Source organism: Musa acuminata, chromosome BXJ1-4, assembly GCF_036884655.1.
Source record: "Musa acuminata AAA Group cultivar baxijiao chromosome BXJ1-4, Cavendish_Baxijiao_AAA, whole genome shotgun sequence".
Classification (NCBI taxonomy): domain Eukaryota; kingdom Viridiplantae; phylum Streptophyta; class Magnoliopsida; order Zingiberales; family Musaceae; genus Musa; species Musa acuminata.
The window spans coordinates 9,643,386-9,662,755 of NC_088330.1; the positions used below are offsets into that span (position 1 = coordinate 9,643,386).

At 47.0% G+C, this 19,370-nt stretch overlaps 1 protein-coding gene, 2 long non-coding RNA genes and 1 other non-coding gene across 5 annotated transcripts; 1 reads left to right on the forward strand and 3 right to left on the reverse strand.

The window, feature by feature from the left end:
* Positions 1 to 749: 749 nt before the first annotated feature.
* On the reverse strand, positions 750 to 6,641 carry LOC103981250 (ABC transporter B family member 1). Its single transcript, XM_009397907.3, has 10 exons — positions 5,859 to 6,641; positions 5,698 to 5,752; positions 5,433 to 5,608; positions 5,144 to 5,344; positions 4,799 to 5,058; positions 4,402 to 4,718; positions 3,917 to 4,140; positions 3,043 to 3,416; positions 2,257 to 2,962; positions 750 to 2,179 (listed from the first exon to the last, which is right to left on the reverse strand). Exons 1-10 carry the CDS (start codon positions 6,453 to 6,455, stop codon positions 932 to 934), a joined length of 4,158 nt encoding a protein of 1,385 aa, XP_009396182.2. The 5' UTR covers positions 6,456 to 6,641; the 3' UTR covers positions 750 to 931.
* Positions 4,071 to 4,590, forward strand: LOC135646711 (uncharacterized). Its single transcript, XR_010499468.1, has 2 exons — positions 4,071 to 4,198; positions 4,232 to 4,590. It is a non-coding gene; the product is annotated as an uncharacterized LOC135646711 (long non-coding RNA).
* A 7,508-nt stretch (positions 6,642 to 14,149) lies between the features above and the next one.
* On the reverse strand, positions 14,150 to 16,222 carry LOC135672412 (uncharacterized). Of its 2 annotated transcripts, XR_010512967.1 has the most exons (5): positions 15,885 to 16,222; positions 15,650 to 15,772; positions 14,678 to 15,242; positions 14,509 to 14,546; positions 14,150 to 14,400 (listed from the first exon to the last, which is right to left on the reverse strand). It is a non-coding gene; the product is annotated as an uncharacterized LOC135672412 (long non-coding RNA). The 2 variants fall into 2 exon arrangements; XR_010512966.1 differs by lacking the exons at positions 15,650 to 15,772; positions 15,885 to 16,222 and adding an exon at positions 15,410 to 15,638 and having other exon boundaries at positions 14,678 to 15,297.
* LOC135672709 (U6 spliceosomal RNA) lies at positions 16,145 to 16,247 on the reverse strand. The gene has a single exon (XR_010513066.1). It is a non-coding gene; the product is annotated as a U6 spliceosomal RNA (small nuclear RNA).
* Between the last annotated feature and the right edge of the window lie 3,123 nt (positions 16,248 to 19,370).

Genomic DNA, 19,370 nt, shown 5'->3' on the forward strand with positions numbered 1-19,370 from the left:
TTATTCCTCTTGCCTAATCTTATATACCAACCATTTTTAAGCAGCATGGAAAATAATATATATTATATAATATAATTTATTGTAAATATTTTTACTATTTTCGATTGATCATATTAGATTCTATATATCGTTTAATATATCATCCGGTATGTTAGAACCCTAACATCGAAAAGCAGTTCATCTTTTTGCAACATAGTATATTTTGATGCAAAAGCTTAGAATCAGATTTAAATATTGATTGGACCGATATGTATATATCGATTCATATTTAATTAATTGAGTCAAATATCAGTATCATGACATTTAAATCAATTTTGACACAATACCATTAGTTTTGAATTTATTTTTATCATTTTATTTAAATCATACTCGATGATATATATCGATATATATATCGTCTGAAATCTCAGTACCATAACATCAAAAAATTATTCACTTTTTTCCTAAATAGTATATTTTGATGCAAAGTCTTAAGTTTATGATAATTATCACATTTTGGATTGACCTTATACTAATATCCTAAGCAAAATTTGTTTACCCATGTCATACATACCATCAAGATGATTGGTGCTAAAAACAAAAAAGAGTTAGATCACAAGTTTATATTCTATTTATTTGGGATCGACTATATAAATGTCGTAGTAATATAATAAGTACTAATAAGGTCATATCATCTTTCATTTTCTTTAATCATGGACTTGGAAAATATTTAGATAGCAAATTCAGTGACCAACAATGTAATAATAATATGTTAAAACAAAATTTTAGTTACTATTAAAAATAACATAATTACATGGCAAATCCTGTTTACCTCATGGAAACAGTGATTAAACAAAGGAAAACACAGCAAAAAAAAAAAAGAGTAGTAGTACGTAATTGGAGTTATACTGCCATCTTTGTTTCGATGTTTTTTGCTTGGAGTCACTCTCTGTCAAGTGCTCGACGACGGTCCCTGTGGCACGCCATTGTTGGAGAAGCGCTGCAGCTGCAGCATCCGTGCGTAACACCCGTCGGGGTGGTGGTTGAGCAGATGCGAGTGGGATCCCTGCTCCACCACCTTCCCGTCGTCGATCACCGCAATCACGTGGGCGTTCCTTACCGTCGCAAGCCGGTGCGCCACCACGATGGTCGTCCGTCCCACCCCGGACCTCTCCAGCGCTTCCTGCACGCTCCGCTCCGCCTCCGCGTCCAACGCGCTCGTCGCCTCGTCCAGCAGCATGATCGGCGCCTTCTTCACCAGGACCCTCGCGATGGCTATTCTCTGCCGCTGCCCGCCCGACAGCTGCACTCCGCGCTCTCCCACCCACGTCCGGTACCCGTCGGGCAACGACGAGATGAACTTGTGCGCATTCGCCATTGTCGCGGCCTCCACCACCTCCGCCTCCGTTGCTGCCTCTCTCCCGTACGCGATGTTGTCGAAGATCGATGCAGCGAACAAGAATGGCTCCTGCGGCACCACCGAGATCACCCGCCGCAGTGCCTTCAGGTTGTACTTCCGTATGTCCTTCCCGTCGATGAGGATGCGCCCCGATGTCGGCTCGTAGAACCGCTGGATCAATGAAATTACGGTGCTTTTGCCGCACCCGCTTGGGCCGACGAGGGCGAGCATCTTTCCGGCACGAGCACGCAGGGTGAGGTCGCGGAACACAGGCATGTCCGGGCAGGATGGGTAAGCAAAATCGACGTGCTTGAACTCGACCTCGCCGCGGAGGCGGTCTGGCAGAGGAGCGGCGTCGAGATCGTCGGGCTCGATCTCCGTCTTGCGGTCGATAAGCTCGAACGCGGACCGCATGGCACGCCCACCCTTGATGAAGTCAGGCGCGAGAGTTAGGGCTTCTGCGGCGCCGTTGGCTGAGACCATGAGGACCATGAAGACGCGGATGGTCTTGGAGAAGTCGGAGATGCCATGCTTGACGAGCCACGAGGCGTACCACAGGCCGAGAGCATAGGAAGCATAGAGGAGGAATTGGGCGATGCCGAAGCCGCTCCCTGCTATTTGACCCTTCCAGAAGCAGCGGCGGAGTGGGCTCTGCAGGTTGGCCGCGAAGAGCTCGGTGATCTTCGCCTCTGAATTGAAGGCCGCAACCGTGCGGACGTTGGACACAGCCTCGCCGGCAATCTGTGTGGCCTTGGCATGGGCGACTTCCAAGTCTCCGGAGAAGCCGTTCATGAACATTTTCTGCATCACATTGTTCGCGATATGAATTCGGACATCCATCGGAACTTGCAGAGTTTAGAATGATCGAGAAGCAGTACCTGAAGAACCGTGGCGGCAACCACCACAGGGAAGACGGCAATGAGAACCAGGGCGAGTCGCCATTGGAGGACGAAGCCAGCAGTGAAGGCGACGAGCATGAGCGACGCATTCTGCACGATGACTGATATACGATCTCCGATCGCGGACCTCACACTGTGAGCGTCCGATGTAAGCCTGCCGGCAATCCTAGCACTAGCATTCTCCTCCCTGTCGAACCATGCAATCTCGTTCCGAAGAATGGAGGTGAGCATCTTCTCCCGAACACGTTTCGTCAAGTTCTCCCCGACCACGTCCCAGAAGAGATGCTGCATGGTGTTGAAGAGGAGAGCAACAGAGGAAACGCCGATCATGAGGTAGCAGTATTTGCCGATCTCCCGCCGCATGTACTTGTAGTCCTGAGCGTAGTAGGCACTGAGGACAGCACTGAGGACGTAGGCGAAGAAGGCGCTCATGGAACCACACACCATGGAGCCAATCAAGCCTATGAGGGCGTAAGACCACTCCGGTGAGTTCATTTTGGCGAGGCGCAGGAACGAGCTAGCCTGGTCTCGGAACGCAAGCTTCTCTATGCGGTGGTTCGGGTCAACCGAGAAGCTGAATTCCGATGTACTGAAGTCAGAGAGACGGCGGGAGTAGGGCGATCGTCCATACGATGAGTTCCGGGTAATGATCGGGGAGCTGACCGAGTTCCGAGCACTCGACGGCCTAGCGAAGAACAGAGCGAGCAAGCGATTAGATTCGGCGAAGCCGATCAAAGGAGCAAGTGATGAAGCCACCGAATGCACCTCGCACTGCTCTTCCTGGCATTGATGAGGGCCGCCTCGTGTGCCTGCTCCTGCATGCGAATCAGCTTCGCGTAGAGACCATTATCGCCTTTCCCCATGAGTTCGTCGTGCGTGCCGATCTCGGTGACGCTCCCCTGCTGAAGAACCGCGACGACATCGGCCTTGCGCACGGTGGACAGGCGGTGGGCGATCACAAGCGTCGTGCGGCCAATCATGAATCGGTCGAGGGCCTCTTGCACGAGTTTCTCGGACTCCGAATCCAGCGCGCTTGTGGCCTCATCTAGGAGCAGGATTGCAGGGTTTTTCAACATCGCTCTGGCGATGGCAATCCGCTGCTTTTGGCCACCGGAGAGCTGCAGCCCCCTCTCCCCAACCTACACAGTGAAACACATCAACAGTGTCAGGGATGAAACAGGAGGACTTGTACTCCATGAATGCTACTCATTCCTGGTTGAAAGGTCTGCAACACACAGTAGCCATGTGCATCTGCTCATCCCAAGCAGAGACTCAGCAGTTTGACATCCAATGTCAGGGACAAAACCAAGTGAGTTTCTTGGCTTTGGTTGGTAGAAAGTGAAACCTAGCTTCTCTTCACACCCATCAGGCTCCTGTATCAGCCAAGATCTAGAAAAGGACCTCAAAAAGGAATCTTGTCATGTTACTTCGTTTCAACAATGGCATCTACCCCAGTACAAGAAGAGGAGCCATCTTCTACAAGTTGCCAGAAAAGAAAGTCCCCATATTTAAGAAGCCAGCCAATGGAGCACACCTCACATCTGTTAATGCCATCACATAGGAGCAAAAGCCGAAGACATCCCCCCCCCCCAGCAGAGAACAGCAGCAGTCAAATGAAGAAAAGGAGAGCCATACAGACCTGGGAATCATAGCCATCTGGGAGCTTCACTATGAAAGAATGAGCATTGGCAACTCTGGCAGCTTCTTCCATCTCTACTTGTGTGGCATCTTCCCTGCCCAGGAGCAGATTCTCTTTAATGGTGGTTGCAAAGAGGGCAGGCTCCTGGCTCACAAGCCCTATCTGTTGCCTCAGCCACCTTAGCTTCAGGGACTTTATGTCATGCCCATCAAGCAAAATTTGCCCTGAGAGATAGCATCAGCAACAGGAACATCAGTGTCTGTAGTTCATATTGCAGTCAAAGTGCCATGTAAAGAATCAGGTGTTGATATCGAGGTTGAATGAATCCCTTCTCCACACATTGGCTCTTTGTTCTGCTCTTCTTGAATTGAGCATACACAAAAAGTAAGAAAAAGCAGCAGCAGAAAGTAAATTAAAGCACAGAATCTTTAAGAACATTGCAGAACAAAGCATACTGTGGCTTTGTTGCAGGATTTCTGGGGTACCTGCGGTGGGATCGTAGAACCTCTCGATGAGGGAGACCACGGTGCTCTTGCCGGAGCCGCTGCTCCCAACCAAAGCAATGGTCTTCCCTGCAGCAACAGTCAGGGAGAAGTCCCGAAGCACAGGGACATCCGGTCTGGATGGGTACGCGAAGTCCACGTTCTTGAGCTCCACAAGCCCTGTAATGGCGCCCAGCACGATCCCGGTGTCGTTTTTCCTGTCGATGCTTGGCCTGTGCTCGATCGTTCGGTATATCTTCGCCGCCGCTACTCTCGCCTTGGCAAATGCCGCCATGCTCGGAGCCGATTGCCCGAGAGCCCTGCCAGACGTCGCGATGCACAGTGAAAAACGCCTTGAAGAGGAACAGATGGATGAATGGGGTCAGGATTTTTGTCGTACAATCCTCCGATCATTACGGCGAACATGGTGGAGATGGCGAGCCCGCCGTTGGTGTGGTGGTGACGCACGAGGAGTCCTCCGTACCACAGCAGCAACGCGTAGCAGCAGAAGACGGTGAAGTAGGTTGCGCCCAGTCCCAAGCCCTTGGCGAATCCGCTCCGGTAGCCAAGCTTCTGAGCCACTCCCAACGAAGCGGAGTAGGCCTGGAGAACTCTGGACTCCCCGACGAAGGACTGCACCGTTCTGATCTGCGCCAGCGCCTGAAATCGACCAAGGAATTGGGGGTGGCATAAGATTGCCGAGGAGCAGAGCTCATCCGGAGGGACGCAGACAAGATCAGGGCACCTGCTCCGCGATGTTGCTGGCCTGGGACAGAGCGTCCTGGCTCTTGGAGGACAGCTTGGCCAATGTGGCGGTGTGGATGCCGCCGATGACGGCGATGAGGGGGACGACGGCGAGCGTGACGAGAGCCAGCTGCCACGCGGCGGTGAAGCCCACCACGAAGCCGGAGACGAAGGTCGCCATGTAGTGGATGAAGTTCCCCAGCTGCAAACGAAACCACCACCATCAGTGCATAGACCCAGGTCAAGATTTCCGACACCGTAGGTTGCATCGCTCCGAGGGCGGTGCCCACCTTCTCGCTGATGGCGTCCTGGACCATGACCGCGTCGGCGTTGATGGCGAAGACCACGTCGGAGGTGCGCACCTCGGTGTCGAAGTAGCGGACGTCCTGGTTCAGCGCGGCCTCCAAGTACTTGATCCTCATCTTGGTCGATTGCCGCTCCCCCGTCCACATCCAACAAGATATCTCTGTTTGCATTCCACAATTCTACGCTCATCAACAATCTCTACGCCATCCTCTATTTCTCGATCCAAGAACAACGCGTTCGAACACTCACCGGCCCAGGAGGACGCCCAGATCGCCGCCCCGACCACAAGAAAGTAGAAGGCGTACTGCAAGATCACCAACTGAGATCATCTCTGTGAAAGCAAATCTGATGCAGACAGGGAAGTGGAAGAAGAGACGGACGGGGAGGGGAGGGAGGGAGGGAGGGAGCACCTTGACGACTTCGCGGACCATGGTGTCGGGGTCGCCGGTGTTGGACCCGAAGGAGTTGACCAGATCGGCGAAGAAGCGGAGGAAGATGGGGAGGGAGCAGCCGTGGACGATGGCCCCGGCGGTGCCGACAGCCATGAGCACGCAGTCGAGCCCATCGGCGAAGCGGAAGAGTTTGCCGAAGCCCACCGTGGGGGCCGGCGGCGCCGGCTTCTTGTCTTCCTGGCTGCCACTCCCTGCCGCAGCTGGTGCTGTTGCCGCCGCTGCCGAAGGTGGTGGTACCGGCGGTTCTTCCACCTTGATGTTGCCATTAGTGGCTTCCATCTCAAGGCCAGGCGCAGCAGAGCTACTAACAGTAGTAGCTGGGCTCATAGCACCACCAGAAGCAGCAGCGACAGGCCCTGCAACACCACCGCTACCTCTTTCCGCCACCTCTATCACCAACAATTCTTCCTGGGGCACGTCTTGGTCAGCAGAAGAAGGATGAGGAGGGGAGTGGAGGTGGAAGGCTTGCAGCTCCGGTCGGCTCCATTCCTCCACCACCACCCTCCCCTTTATCACCTCCTCCTCCCCATGCTCAAAAGCCTGCTGCTGTGACATTGTGCAGGCAGAAGCTACATGTAATGAATTGCTATCCTCCTCTCTCTCTCTCTCGCTCTTTCTCTCTCTCTCTATCTCCCCGCTGTGTGTTCATCTGCTGTCAGGGCTGCTGGCCTCTTTAATGCTACCTTTTTTAACGACCTTTTGCATGTTACCCTATCACCATTCCTTCTTCTCACCATTATTCTCTCTCTCTCTCTCTCTCTGTGCTGAGGAAGTGTGGACTCGAATTGGGATTACATCTTCCTAGCATTACAAGATGAGGTTACCGTGACTGTAGCAGATGAGGTTAACGTGACCGTAGCGGTGAAAGAAACTGGTAGCCGCTTGTCCCGACAACAAGACGTGTGAAACCTGAAGCGTCGCAGCCAGTGTTTTTGACCAAACCGTGCATGAACACGAGGCAACATATATGTAGAGAGAGAGAAAGAGAGAGAGACGGGTATTCTCCTGGGGATTTGTAATTGACCGCCGAGGCAACAGCAACAACTCCAAGCCTACTCTGTAGAAAACCGTGAGGACAGATGGTGGCTATCAGATCTCACCATTGACCAAGAACTCCACTGGAAGAGAAGTCAAACAAAATTTAGGCAGCTCAGACTGCGTTTTTCTTTCTTCCCCCTCCCTTAAATGCGGTGACTTCCCACAGACTTTGAGAGGGACTCGAGGATAAAATAGACTCCATAGTCTTTCCTTCCCTGCTGCATCAGCTTCTTGTCAGAACCATCGGCTGGCTCAGCTCGCGGAGGACAAGCCCCACCGAGAGCCAACCGGAGACGGCGCCATGTGAGGAGGAACCAGTGCTAGCTTCGTGGGATTCCACCGGTGGGGCGGTCAAACGCTGTCAGTAGGCGAAAGAGGAGCAGCGCGTGAATTCTACGGCCTCCGTGTGAGCGCACAGCCACCGCACCGTCTTCTGTACTGGGAAGTGTATAGGAGTCATGGAAACAGCAAAGCAAGTCACCGAGGGGGTGCACAGCAGAGATTCTCAAATCATTTCTATTTGCAATGGACCACCCAAGCTGTCCCCTCCTCTTTCTTCCTTGTGCAGGAAGAAGATGAATCATTGCAAGCTCGAGTTGGGTGACTTGCACTTCACCGGAAACAGCTTAACATGCACTTGCATTCAGTGTCTATTTGTCTCAGCTTTATATATATATATATTGAAATCAGATATTTTTATCATGATAATGTAAATTAACAGTGTATGTACAAGAACAAAAGCTATCATCTAAGCATCCTATTTCATCCTAATCCTCTCCCCACTATGCTCCTTTATCCTCTTCCTCTCCCCACTACCGAGAAGCTTCAAGCATGCTTCCAAGCTTTACTGTCTCTGTTCCTTAGTCCCTGCTTTCAAAGCTCACACTCATGCCGATAAAGAAGTAGGGCGAAGTGGGGTCAAGCTTTGGACTTACTGAGCTCTCACAACACTGTCGAAGGCGATGCACGATCTTTCTTGTGTGTTTCGTATCGTGAAAAATTTATCTCGTGAACGCGACGGGAACAATCTTCATCGTGAAAGGACTTGTGACCTAAAACAGTGGCTGATGATTGAATACTTCCTCCACACCGGTGTACACGGGCAAAAAATTGTTGGTGAGGGATGGCATTTGGGGACAGAAGCCACAGCCTTTTGTCACCGAGTGTAGCTTCATTGCATAAATCCACCAATAATTCATGTTCTTGTACTAAGGAATTCAAAGCTCGATAAATTTGATTGGAGGACAGCATTCAGTGGGGAATGTAGATGTTTGGCCTGATTAGGTGAACCACATAAGAAGAAGGTAGCTTCCCCTGGAGTTGATGATAGAAGGTAAAAAAATTTGGTCTGATGAGTCCCAATTGTGCATCACAAACATCTTCTTTACTTTTTTAATTTAGCTAAAAAAAAAAAAGAGGCAAAATGATGATACTTTTATATGTGGATCATTGAGGCACTGTATGGGATTGGTGCATTGTGTGTGGTGGTTGTGGTAGAACTCGATGAGAAGCAATCACGGAGGATACACATCAAACAAAGAACAGGGGACAAGATTGATTTCTCTGTAACTATGCATCCATTTTTTAGCTTCTTTTTCAACATAAATAATTATACAGTGGCATTTCATATTGAAAGTGATTCCTGTCCTGTATTTTTTGAATGCCTGATCTTTTTTCTTAAATGCAAAAAGTTGATCATTTTTTAATGGAAAAGTGGTTTTTGAAGAACAAGTGAATGTAAGGTCATGCTTGTGTGAGACAAAGTACTAATCATAATCCACAGCTTAAAGAAGACCACACTAGTGAAACTTTTCTAGTTGTAAAGCAAAGTATCAGCAGATCCCATCTTCTGGTTATGTTATAAAGTCTTCCTAAGCTTTCATTACAACATAATTATCATTTTTTTGGCAGTACTCCCATCAAATTTGTAATCTGGAAATCAGCTCCCAGAACAAGTCAAAAAGAGAGAAGAAAACTGAGCTTATAGAAACCATTTCCCTTCTCTCTCTCTCTCTCTCTCTCTCTCTCTATTTCTTCCTTTGTAGAGGTGGCTAAGTATTGGAGCAGAGAGGGCAGGACATCCACCAACCCTCCATTCTTTGGTTGTGAGGCAACCTTACATGATTTGATTAATCAGCATCATCAGAGAGACAGCACTCAAAGTTCACTCAAAGCTTTTGAAAAATGTCCAACCCATGTGAGGAACACTAAAATCTGGAGGCATTGTCTTTCTCATGTATTTGGGTGCACAGATTTCTCCCTTTTATCATTTTGTTTAACCTTCTCTCCATTGCTTGCCATCATGATAGGGTGGAGTAAGAAGGTTCAATGCTAGTACAACATTAGCTGATGAAACCTGCAAAGAGAAGTGCCAAAATATACCAAATTAAGGTGCATAATGATGTCTCTAATCATCTCATACTTTACAGTGTAATGCTAATTTAGTACAAATGATCAAAGCATGTTAGAATTGAATGAAGCAACAAAAGGGCATGGCCATCATTCAGACACATCAATCAATCTTTAGTCCACAGGTTCCAATCAAAATTAGCTTTGGTGATCAAACTTTATTCTCATGGGTTTCAATCACAGGCATAGGAATTCACATGTAATGTCCATTCCTTTTGGCTTGGAAGATGCCAATGACTTTTAAGTTAATGGCTCAGAAATAATATCTCACAAGTCAAGCTTCATGAAATTCTGGAACAATCTGAAGTTATGAAAACCTAATAAACTTCTTAATCAGCTCATTGTTTATGTGATAATATAGCTCATATTTACAATAAAAAATAAAAAAGTTGAACAATCAAATCCACTGTAGATCTGGCCATCTATGAACTATCCATGTCAGTGGTCCTCCAGCAAGAAGATTGAATATTTCTGATGAGGGACAGTCATTGTTTAGAGTAGCTCTCAGTTGGGACTTGTAAGGATCTTCTATGAAGCATGACTTCTTATATTCCCCTCACTTTCTATATCTTATCTAGCAATGGCAATCTCATGCACCTGTTTAAACTAGTACCAGTTCAATCTCACTCACCTATGACTTCTTATGAAGTCAAGTATATGAATTCAAAGGACCTTGAGGCTGCTACACATCTTGTATTTTAGTATGGCACACATCAAGGGAGCTAAAGAATAATAGGGTTGAGGCTGTATTTTTCTTGATGTGTAAAGAACAAGAGAATAATGGAAGACTAGAGAAGAAGAAAAAGATCTAATTCTGATACAGACTGAGATAGAAGACCACTTCATTTTTTATATTCTTTGGAGGATGCTATGTTTTACTCAGATTTCATCTCCTCTTTCCAATTCTCCCACTCTGAAGTGTAATCTGAGACATTTGTAGCTGCCTATGCCAACCTCCCATATACTTCTGCAACCTCCCTCCAACTAAGCCTGGTCTGGACCAGATATCCTATGATCATGATGAGAAGAACACTAGAAGAATCCTCTCTCCATGTTGCCTCTGATGAACACTAACAAGACAAGGACATGCATCCAATCCACTGTGACTCATCAATGTGGAAAGCTCTGTTGAGTGCTTTGCTGGATAAGGCCCTGGCTTGGATGGAAAGTTCTCTTTTCTTGTTCTGATATGTTTGTATTGCAGGGAATTATCAGCCATTAACAAATGATAATAAGACTACTAGAATCTTTAATGCTAGAACTTGGAGGACAACTTGAATGATCTGAAGTTTGCCACTGCCATCTCTAAGTTCAGTTGCTGCACATCTGAAGCTTTGTCTTCTTCATGTCTAGTAAAGTTGCTAATCATAATGATTTGAGCAGTATAAGCAAAAGAGTCATTGGAGCCCATCTTTTGAAGACTGTAAACAGGTTTAAGGTAAGGATATTATTTAGAGGAAATCATATTACTCCATTTGATGATTCAAGTCCATATCTGACATGGATTAACTAAATTGTACTTGATGAGATAAAAAAAAATGGATCCCAATTCCACTTTAACAATGCTTTTGCCATCATCAAACAGCTGAAGACAAAAGGATTTTTGTTTTTGTTTTCCTTTGGAAGCATCATCACAGTTCCAGTGGCTCCATCCAGGTGCTAAATCTTATATGGCAAATCACAAAGAGTGATCCATGCTTCATCATAATACCATGACAGTAACCATTGATCACCACATTATTAAATTGATAATATAAACAGGAAATAGGAGAATCTTACTGCACACATTTCATGGACATCTGTTATCTTCTGTGATCCATTCTTGATTAAAAAAGTGCTTTTCTAATGTAGCTACTGGGCCTCTCCTGCAAGTACTGCTCTCCTAATGTGTGTTAACTATAGCAACCAGGTCAAATAGTTGTTCTCATAATCTACTCCAGCTCTAGCAGAAAAAGGCCCTTGGCTTAGATTGATAAGGTGAGACAAGAATCATGGGGGAAAAGGGCGCACAGTGGGGGTTTGGAACCCATTAGAGTTTGACCTTTATCACTCAGATGATAAAAAGTGAGCAATGTGATCAATGATGGATGGTAATTGTTTCCCTAGTGGAGTTGTTCTCCATGTGACTCTGTGCTGGAGGAGAGGCCACCATTGCACACCTTTAAAGAACCCTAGGGGAGACAGGAGGCTTTTGTCCTTTCCATGTGAGTGTGTTCTCTTAATCTTCCCCTCTCCTCTTTCTGCTCCCCTTATCTTGAGATCTCCTTTGCCAAGGGATGGCCCTTTTTGTGGAGCTGCCTTACAGATCAAAAGTGTTCCTCTCTCTCTCTCTCTCTCTCTCTCTCTCTCTCTCTCTCTTGAATGAGAATATTGCTCTGAAAAATGCATCATTCAAGGTCTATACAATTCGAGGCACTTGGATTGGGCTCTGCAAGCACATGTGTGGAGGAAAACTGGAAAAGCTTGATGCTTCCTGTTGCTTGGAAAGCGACTTGGGAGCTACCAAATAAAAGCAACCCAGTTTTCCGAGGGTGAAAAGGAGTTTACATATAGTGGATATGAGGCCATTTTTAGCATGCGAAGGGGGCTCACAAGCTTTCATCAAGCAGGAAGCCGTCTGATCTGGAAGACACACTGTCCGATCTACACATACTTCTTCTTGGCTATCAAGCTGATAGATAGTTTCTGAGCTAGGCAATGCATCTTTCATGTCAGCAAGAATCCATTATGTGATCTTTGACAATGTCCTTCCTATTGAGTGGCCTCACCAGGACCACTTCAAGTGGGGAAACAGATGCTGAGAAGCCTAAAATCTCAACCATCTTCTTTCACTTGGAGAAGAAAGATCAAAGATGCTGAGAAGCCTAAACTATCAACCATCTCCTTTCACTTGGAGAAGAAAGATCAAAACCAGTATGGATTGTTGATTTGCAGAAAGCAGATGATGCAGATAAAAATGGACACTCAATTTATCAAAGTGTTTATTTAGTGAAGCCACAGATACAAGTCATAAGATCGTGAATGTGCCGTGTTAGAAGTCCATCTCACCAAAGTGTCGGCAAACGTGAATTCGACATAGATTTCTTCTCTCTGAGAAATAAATCAACATTGACTGCATTGTTGATCGACTGTGTTGACCCCCACAAAATATGATTTGACCATGGGTTCGAGAATTGGACATGTTTATTACGTGTTAGAAGCCCAGCCCAAAGCTGTGCGTCGAAGCCTGCTCGACCAAGTCAACCAAGCTTTATGATCTGGGCGGATGAGAAAGGACGGCTTCGATGCGTTTGGGGATTGTTCGAGTAGGATGCAGTCGATCACTTAAAACAGATGCCGTTCGTACGATAAAGCAACGGTTCAGATTTGGGCACGTGGTAAGAGTAGGTTCTTTTAGTCCCACATCGTTAGCGACGGGACTGCTACACCTATTCTTATACTGCAGAGGAGGCCCCTGGGTTCTCCTCGCGGGATGTTCGACAAAATTGGAGCAAATAATAAGATTAACATGTCTTTACAAGTGAAAATCATGAAGTCATATATTTTTTGTTCTTCACCCCGAATCTTTTTGTTCTTTGTTGATCCCTATTCGGGGTAAACCTTAGATTGAACTACCATCCTTTGATTCTTCGTGGATCTCTAAATAATAATTTTCGTAGGTATGAACCCTAAATTGAATTATGAAAACCCTCTTCTTACCTACAATATTATGCTTTTTTGTTCTTCGTTGATTCTTATTTGAGCTTCTCAATGGGCATGCGTCCTTAATTGATCTACGAAAACCCTGACATGTTTTGTTTTGCCTACTTTTTGTGATCGTTTCATGAATTAAAATCCTCTCCTATGTAAACTTGTATGTTTCTTGTGAATACTTGATGATAAAACTTGCCTCTCGGTAAACGAGGATCTCTACTCGCTCATATTGGTACATTTGTACTACATCATCGTCTTCGGAGATCATATAGGTCCACTCTAGACAACATGGCGCATAGAATGTCATGGTATTTTGATAAGATCGAGCATATATTTTCCAAGTCCACATGGTCCAATCTTCAATATAATGATAAAATCTTACTATATCCGCTTGTGACGGAGGTTAATCATCGCTTTCGTAGCATAGTCCTACTCCGCTTCAAGACAACAAGAGTCTTATCGGGATAAGAGTTTCCGACTCTTATCCTACAACGTAAATCATATATCACAATTCTCCGCACATAAATCGTACATAAAAGAGACATCATTCCCCTTTGATGGAAATAATTATGCACACTTCCTCTCTTTTCCTTCTATCGTCGAGTATCTCCTTCTGATTCTCGAACAAATTGTACTTGGAGAAGATACTCGCACTAATTAGATCAAATGCATCTTTCAGATGCATTCTCCTCCTCCCACATCTGGAGACGCATCATTGACGATGCTCGCATGCAAATCCATGTGTGGGTTTTCTTCTTTTATCTGCATTAGTTCCCATACTGGTACGTAAAACCTCGACATGTCCATAGTTTTCCGCCCCATGTTTTATAGGAAACGGAGACATAGTTTTTGCAATCACTACTTGCCATCCCAATTTGCACCAACATACTTTCCATATACATATATTTTGGCCAAATGCCCTTTAACATGAGCAACTTGTGTATATATACATAGGTCTCCTGACCAACATTTTCAATGCAGATGTAAGCATAATTCCTGAAGACATCAGTGGGATGGACTAGTGGCAAAGTTTGTACGTGAATGAACTTGAATTGAGTCCTGGCGATTGCAAGAACGCTGCAAGGAGTTAAAGACATGATCGCAAGAAGCACCAACAAGTAATATTAATTGCGTGGATTGCAGAATTGGCAAGTTACTTTGCTGTTATGTCATATGAAACATAAGCATGGAGTTACTAAGACAACTATCGGTGGGAGTAGAAAGGGGATGATGAACGTATGGTTTAAGGAAAGAATAGGTGTCCGGATTTACAAATCCATAGTGTCTAAAGATTTCCTCCGATCGCTGTAGGATCTTCTTGCAATCTTGCAACTCAGTGCTACTCAGTTCTATGATTTTGCTGCCAAAACAAACAACAGATCAAACCATATCAATCGATAGCTGGTCCAAGAATTTCGACGGACTATTTTTCAGTCAAGAAGTAATTTGTGTTTTACAATTTACATACTTCTTTTCTGCAAGAAGCTTCAACAAGGCAGTATATTCCTGGAATTCATATTGATCATGTAAAGAAAAAAGCATTTTCAAACATCTTTTTTAGAAACAAACACTAAATGCAGATGAAGAATGAAAGAAAGATGAAAAAGGGAGACCAAAAAGAAAATCTCCAAAGGTACCTTCATGAGCTGGACGATGCAATCTTCGGAGATCGGGCAAGAAATCACATTCGAGTTACCTCGATCGACATCGGCACCCATCATTCCGGCCGTCCCCGAACTCACCGTGTTGGTGATGTCGGACAATCTTTTTCCTCGCAGCGGCGCTTCATGAGCTGGACGATGCAATCTTTGGAGATCGGGCAAGAAATCACATTCGAGTTACCTCGATCGACATCGGCACCCATCATTCCGGCCGTCCCCGAACTCACCGTGTTGGTGATGTCGGACAATCTTTTTCCTCGCAGCGGCGCTTCATGAGCTGGACGATGCAATCTTTGGAGATCGGGCAAGAAATCACATTCGAGTTACCTCGATCGACATCGGCACCCATCATTCCGGCCGTCCCCGAACTCACCGTGTTGGTGATGTCGGACAATCTTTTTCCTCGCAGCGGCGCTTCATGAGCTGGACGATGCAATCTTTGGAGATCGGGCAAGAAATCACATTCGAGTTACCTCGATCGACATCGGCACCCATCATTCCGGCCGTCCCCGAACTCACCGTGTTGGTGATGTCGGACAATCTTTTTCCTCGCAGCGGCGCTTCGGACCAAGGGCAGCACATCATGCGATTTGATTCTACTATAAGGCAAGCAAACCCAGCATCAAACGCTAAACCTAACCCTAACTCGGATACTAGGGAAGAATCCGAGGATCAAACTGTATGAATCGAGAAGAGAGAAAAATGCACCGGAGGCGTCCGCATTGGTGTGGATCAGCGAGCGAGGAAGAGGACCAGCGTCCATGGACTGACCAACGAGGACAAGGAACACGACCGCACTCCGAAGAAGCAGCTTTCTTCCTCCCTGTGCCTTGATCAAGGAAATAAGAAGGAAAAAGATGAAGATTTTGGGACAGAGAGAGCAGAAGAACACGAAGCAAGAAAGAACAAAAGAGCATAAGAAGAGCAGCCCGATCGCGATCGAGTTACCTCGATCGACATCGGCACCCATCATTCCGGCCGTCCCCGAACTCACCGTGTTGGTGATGTCGGACAATCTTTTTCCTCGCAGCGGCGCTTCGGACCAAGGGCAGCACATCATGCGATTTGATTCTACTATAAGGCAAGCAAACCCAGCATCAAACGCTAAACCTAACCCTAACTCGGATACTAGGGAAGAATCCGAGGATCAAACTGTATGAATCGAGAAGAGAGAAAAATGCACCGGAGGCGTCCGCATTGGTGTGGATCAGCGAGCGAGGAAGAGGACCAGCGTCCATGGACTGACCAACGAGGACAAGGAACACGACCGCACTCCGAAGAAGCAGCTTTCTTCCTCCCTGTGCCTTGATCAAGGAAATAAGAAGGAAAAAGATGAAGATTTTGGGACAGAGAGAGCAGAAGAACACGAAGCAAGAAAGAACAAAAGAGCATAAGAAGAGCAGCCCGATCGCGATCGAACAAGGAAAGAATGCCGAGAGCAAAAAAAGTTTGGACCATTTCTCGATTTGTGCGTGTCATCCTTGCGCAGGGGCCATGCTAATCTTCTCTGTATCGTTCCAATTTTATCGGAAGTCTCCGAAGAGACAACCTCATTGCCAACTCTGCGGTATAAGAAGACGCGAACCAATCGCCTCATTACCGATATGGGATTAAAAATAAATATTCTTACCACGTGCCCAAATCTGAACCGTCGCTTTGTCGAACGAACGGCATCTGTTTAACTGATCGACTGCATCCTCCTCGAACAATCCCCAAACGCATCGAAGCCGTCCTTTCTCATCCGCCCAGATCGTAAAGCTTGGTTGACTTGGTTGAGCAAGCTTCGATGCACAACTTTGGGCTGGGCTTCTAACACGTAATAAACATGTCCAATTCTCGAAACCATGGTCAAATCATATTTTGTGGGGGTCAACACAATCGATCAACAATGCAGTCAATGTTGATTTATTTCACACAGAAGAAATCTATGTTGAATTCATGTTTGCCCACACTTTGGTGAGATGGACTTCTAACACAGCACACTCATTCGGAGACCAGTACTTGCAGGAGAGGCCCAGTAGCTACATTAGAAAAGCACTTCGTTAATCAAGAATGGATCACAGAAGATAACAGATGTCCGTGAAATGTGTGCAGTAAGATTCTCCTATTTCCTGTTTATATTATCAGTTTAATAATGTGGTGATCAATGGTTGCTGTCATGGTATTACGATGAAGCATGGATCACTCTTAGTAATTTGCCATATGAGATTTCGCACCTGGATGGAGCCACCGGAACTGTGATGATGCTTCCAAAGGAAAACAAAAACAAAAGTCCTTTTGTCTTCCGCTGTTTGATGATGGCAAAAGCATTGTTAAAGTGGAATTGGGATCCTTTTTTTTATTTTATCGCGTCAACTACGTACAACCTAGTTAATCATTGTCGAATATAAGATATGGCTCATTTTAGCATTATGCACGTAGGCGACCATACGTCCTCCACGTTGTTCGGCGCCGTACAAGTCGGCGCTGAACACTACGGATCCATTTCAGAAAGTTCTGAATGGCGCCGCACGATCAAAACCCGTATGGGTCGGTCGGTGCTCGTCTACAGGAAATGCGTCATCCTACTCGGCGTTGTACAAGTCGACTCCCAAACCCAAACTCCCAAGCATGACCGTGGGAAGATAAGAAAAAAAAACTCAAAAATCCCACCCAAAAGATCCAAGATTTGGTCAAAAACTAAAATTCCCACCAAAGTCAAAGTCAACTTTCGCTCCGTCTCCCAAAAAGCCGAAAATCAAAAATTTCTCGCTCGAAGGCATCTTGTAGGGGTCGGTACCTTCCCCTCGCACATCCAAGCCAATGCCCGAGCAGTGTTGCTCATCCAGTCATTTGTAGTCCTTCGTCGCTTGGCTCGATCATTATCAGAGTAGCTACTTGGCCAAACAGGGGCCCGAGTAGTGTTGCTCGGCCAAGCCAGTGCCTGAGTAGTGTTGCTCGACCAGTCATGTGCAGTCCATCGTCGCTTGGCTCGATCATTATCATAGTAGTTGCTCAGCCAAACAGGGGTCCGAGTAGTGCTACTCGGCCAAGCCAATGCCCGAGCAGTTTTGCTCAGCTAGTCATGTTCAGTCCATCGTCGCTTGGCTCGATCATTATCATAGTAGTTGCTTGGCTAAACAAAGGCCTGAATAGTGTTGCTCGGCCAAGCCAATGCCCGAACCACATTGCTCAGCCAGGCCAGTCCCTAGTACCCGAGTAGTGTTGCTCAACCAAGCCAGTGCCTGAGCCACATTGCTCGGTCAGGCTAGTCCCTAACGCTTGAGTAGTGTTGCTCAGCCAAGCTAGTGCCCGAGCCACATTGCTCGGCCAGGCCAGTCCCCATTGCCCGAGTAGTGCTACTCGACCAAGCCAGTGCCCGAGCCACATTGCTCAGCTAGACCGGTCCTAGGTGCCCGAGTAGTGTTGCTTGCCAAGCCAGTGCCCGACCAGTGTTGCTCAGCTAGTCATCTACAATCCATCGTCGCTTGGCTCAATTATCATAGCAACTACTCGACCAAGCCAATGCTCGAGCCACATTGCTCGGCCATGCCATTCCCTAGTGCCTAAGTAGTGTTGCTAGGCTAGTAATGTATAGTCCATCGTCGCTTAGCTCGATCATTATCAGAGCAGTTGCTATGCCAAACATGGGCCCGAGTAGTGCTGCTCGGCCAAGCCGATGCCCGAGCCACATTGCTCGGTCAAGTCATTCCCCAATGCCCGAGTAGTGTTGCTCGACTAAGCCAATGGTCGTGTAGTGTTGCTTAACCAGACATGTGTAGTCCATCGTCGCTTGACTCGATCATTATCAGAGTAGCTGCTTGGCTAAATAAAGGCATGAATAGTGTTGCTCGACCAAGCCAGTGCCCGAGCCACATTGCTCAGCCAGGCTAGTCCCCAGTACCCGAGTAGTGTTGCTCAACCAAGCCAGTGCCCGAGCCATATTGTTCAGCCAGGCCAGTCCTAGTACCCGAGTAGTGTTGCTCAACCAAACCAGTGCCCGAGCCACATTGCACGGTCAGGCCAGTCCCCAACACTTGAGTAGTGTTGCTCAGCCAAGCTAGTGCCCGAGCCACATTGCTCGGCCTGGCCAGTCCCCATTGCCCGAGTAGTGCTACTCGACCAAGCCAGTGCCCGAGCCACATTGCTCAGCTAGACCGGTCCTAGGTGCCTGAGTAGTGTTGCTTGCCAAGCCAGTGCCCGACCAGTGTTGCTCAGCTAGTCATCTACAATCCATCGTCGCTTGGCTCAATTATCATAGCAACTACTCGACCAAGCCAATGCTCGAGCCACATTGCTCGGCCATGCCATTCCCTAGTGCCTAAGTAGTGTTGCTCGGCTAGTAATGTATAGTCCATCGTTGCTTGGCTCGATCATTATCAGAGCAGTTGTTATGCCAAACATGGGCCCGAGTAGTGATGCTCGGCCAAGCCGATGCCCGAGCCACATTGCTCGGTCAAGCCATTCCCCAATGCTCGAGTATCGTTGCTCGACTAAGCCAATGGTCGTGTAGTGTTGCTTAACCAGTCATGTGTAGTCCATCGTCGCTTGGCTCGATCATTATCAGAGTAGCTGCTTGGCTAAATAAAGGCCTGAATAGTGTTGCTCGACCAAGCCGGTGCCCGAGCCACATTGCTCAGCCAGGCTAGTCCCCAGTACCCGAGTAGTGTTGCTCAACCAAGCCAGTGCC

What these genes read in the sequence shown, in the direction of transcription:
- LOC103981250 (XM_009397907.3), bottom strand. Translation starts at nt 6,455, where the DNA reads ATGTCACAGCAGCAGGCTTTTGAGCATGGGGAGGAGGAGGTGATAAAG. An exon ending in CTGGGCGTCCTCCTGGGCCG is followed by an intron (nt 5,609 to 5,697) that starts GTGAGTGTTCGA and finishes GAATGCAAACAG; the next exon opens with AGATATCTTGTTGGATGTGG. An exon ending in GTTCTACGATCCCACCGCAG is followed by an intron (nt 4,141 to 4,401) that starts GTACCCCAGAAA and finishes GCTATCTCTCAG; the next exon opens with GGCAAATTTTGCTTGATGGG.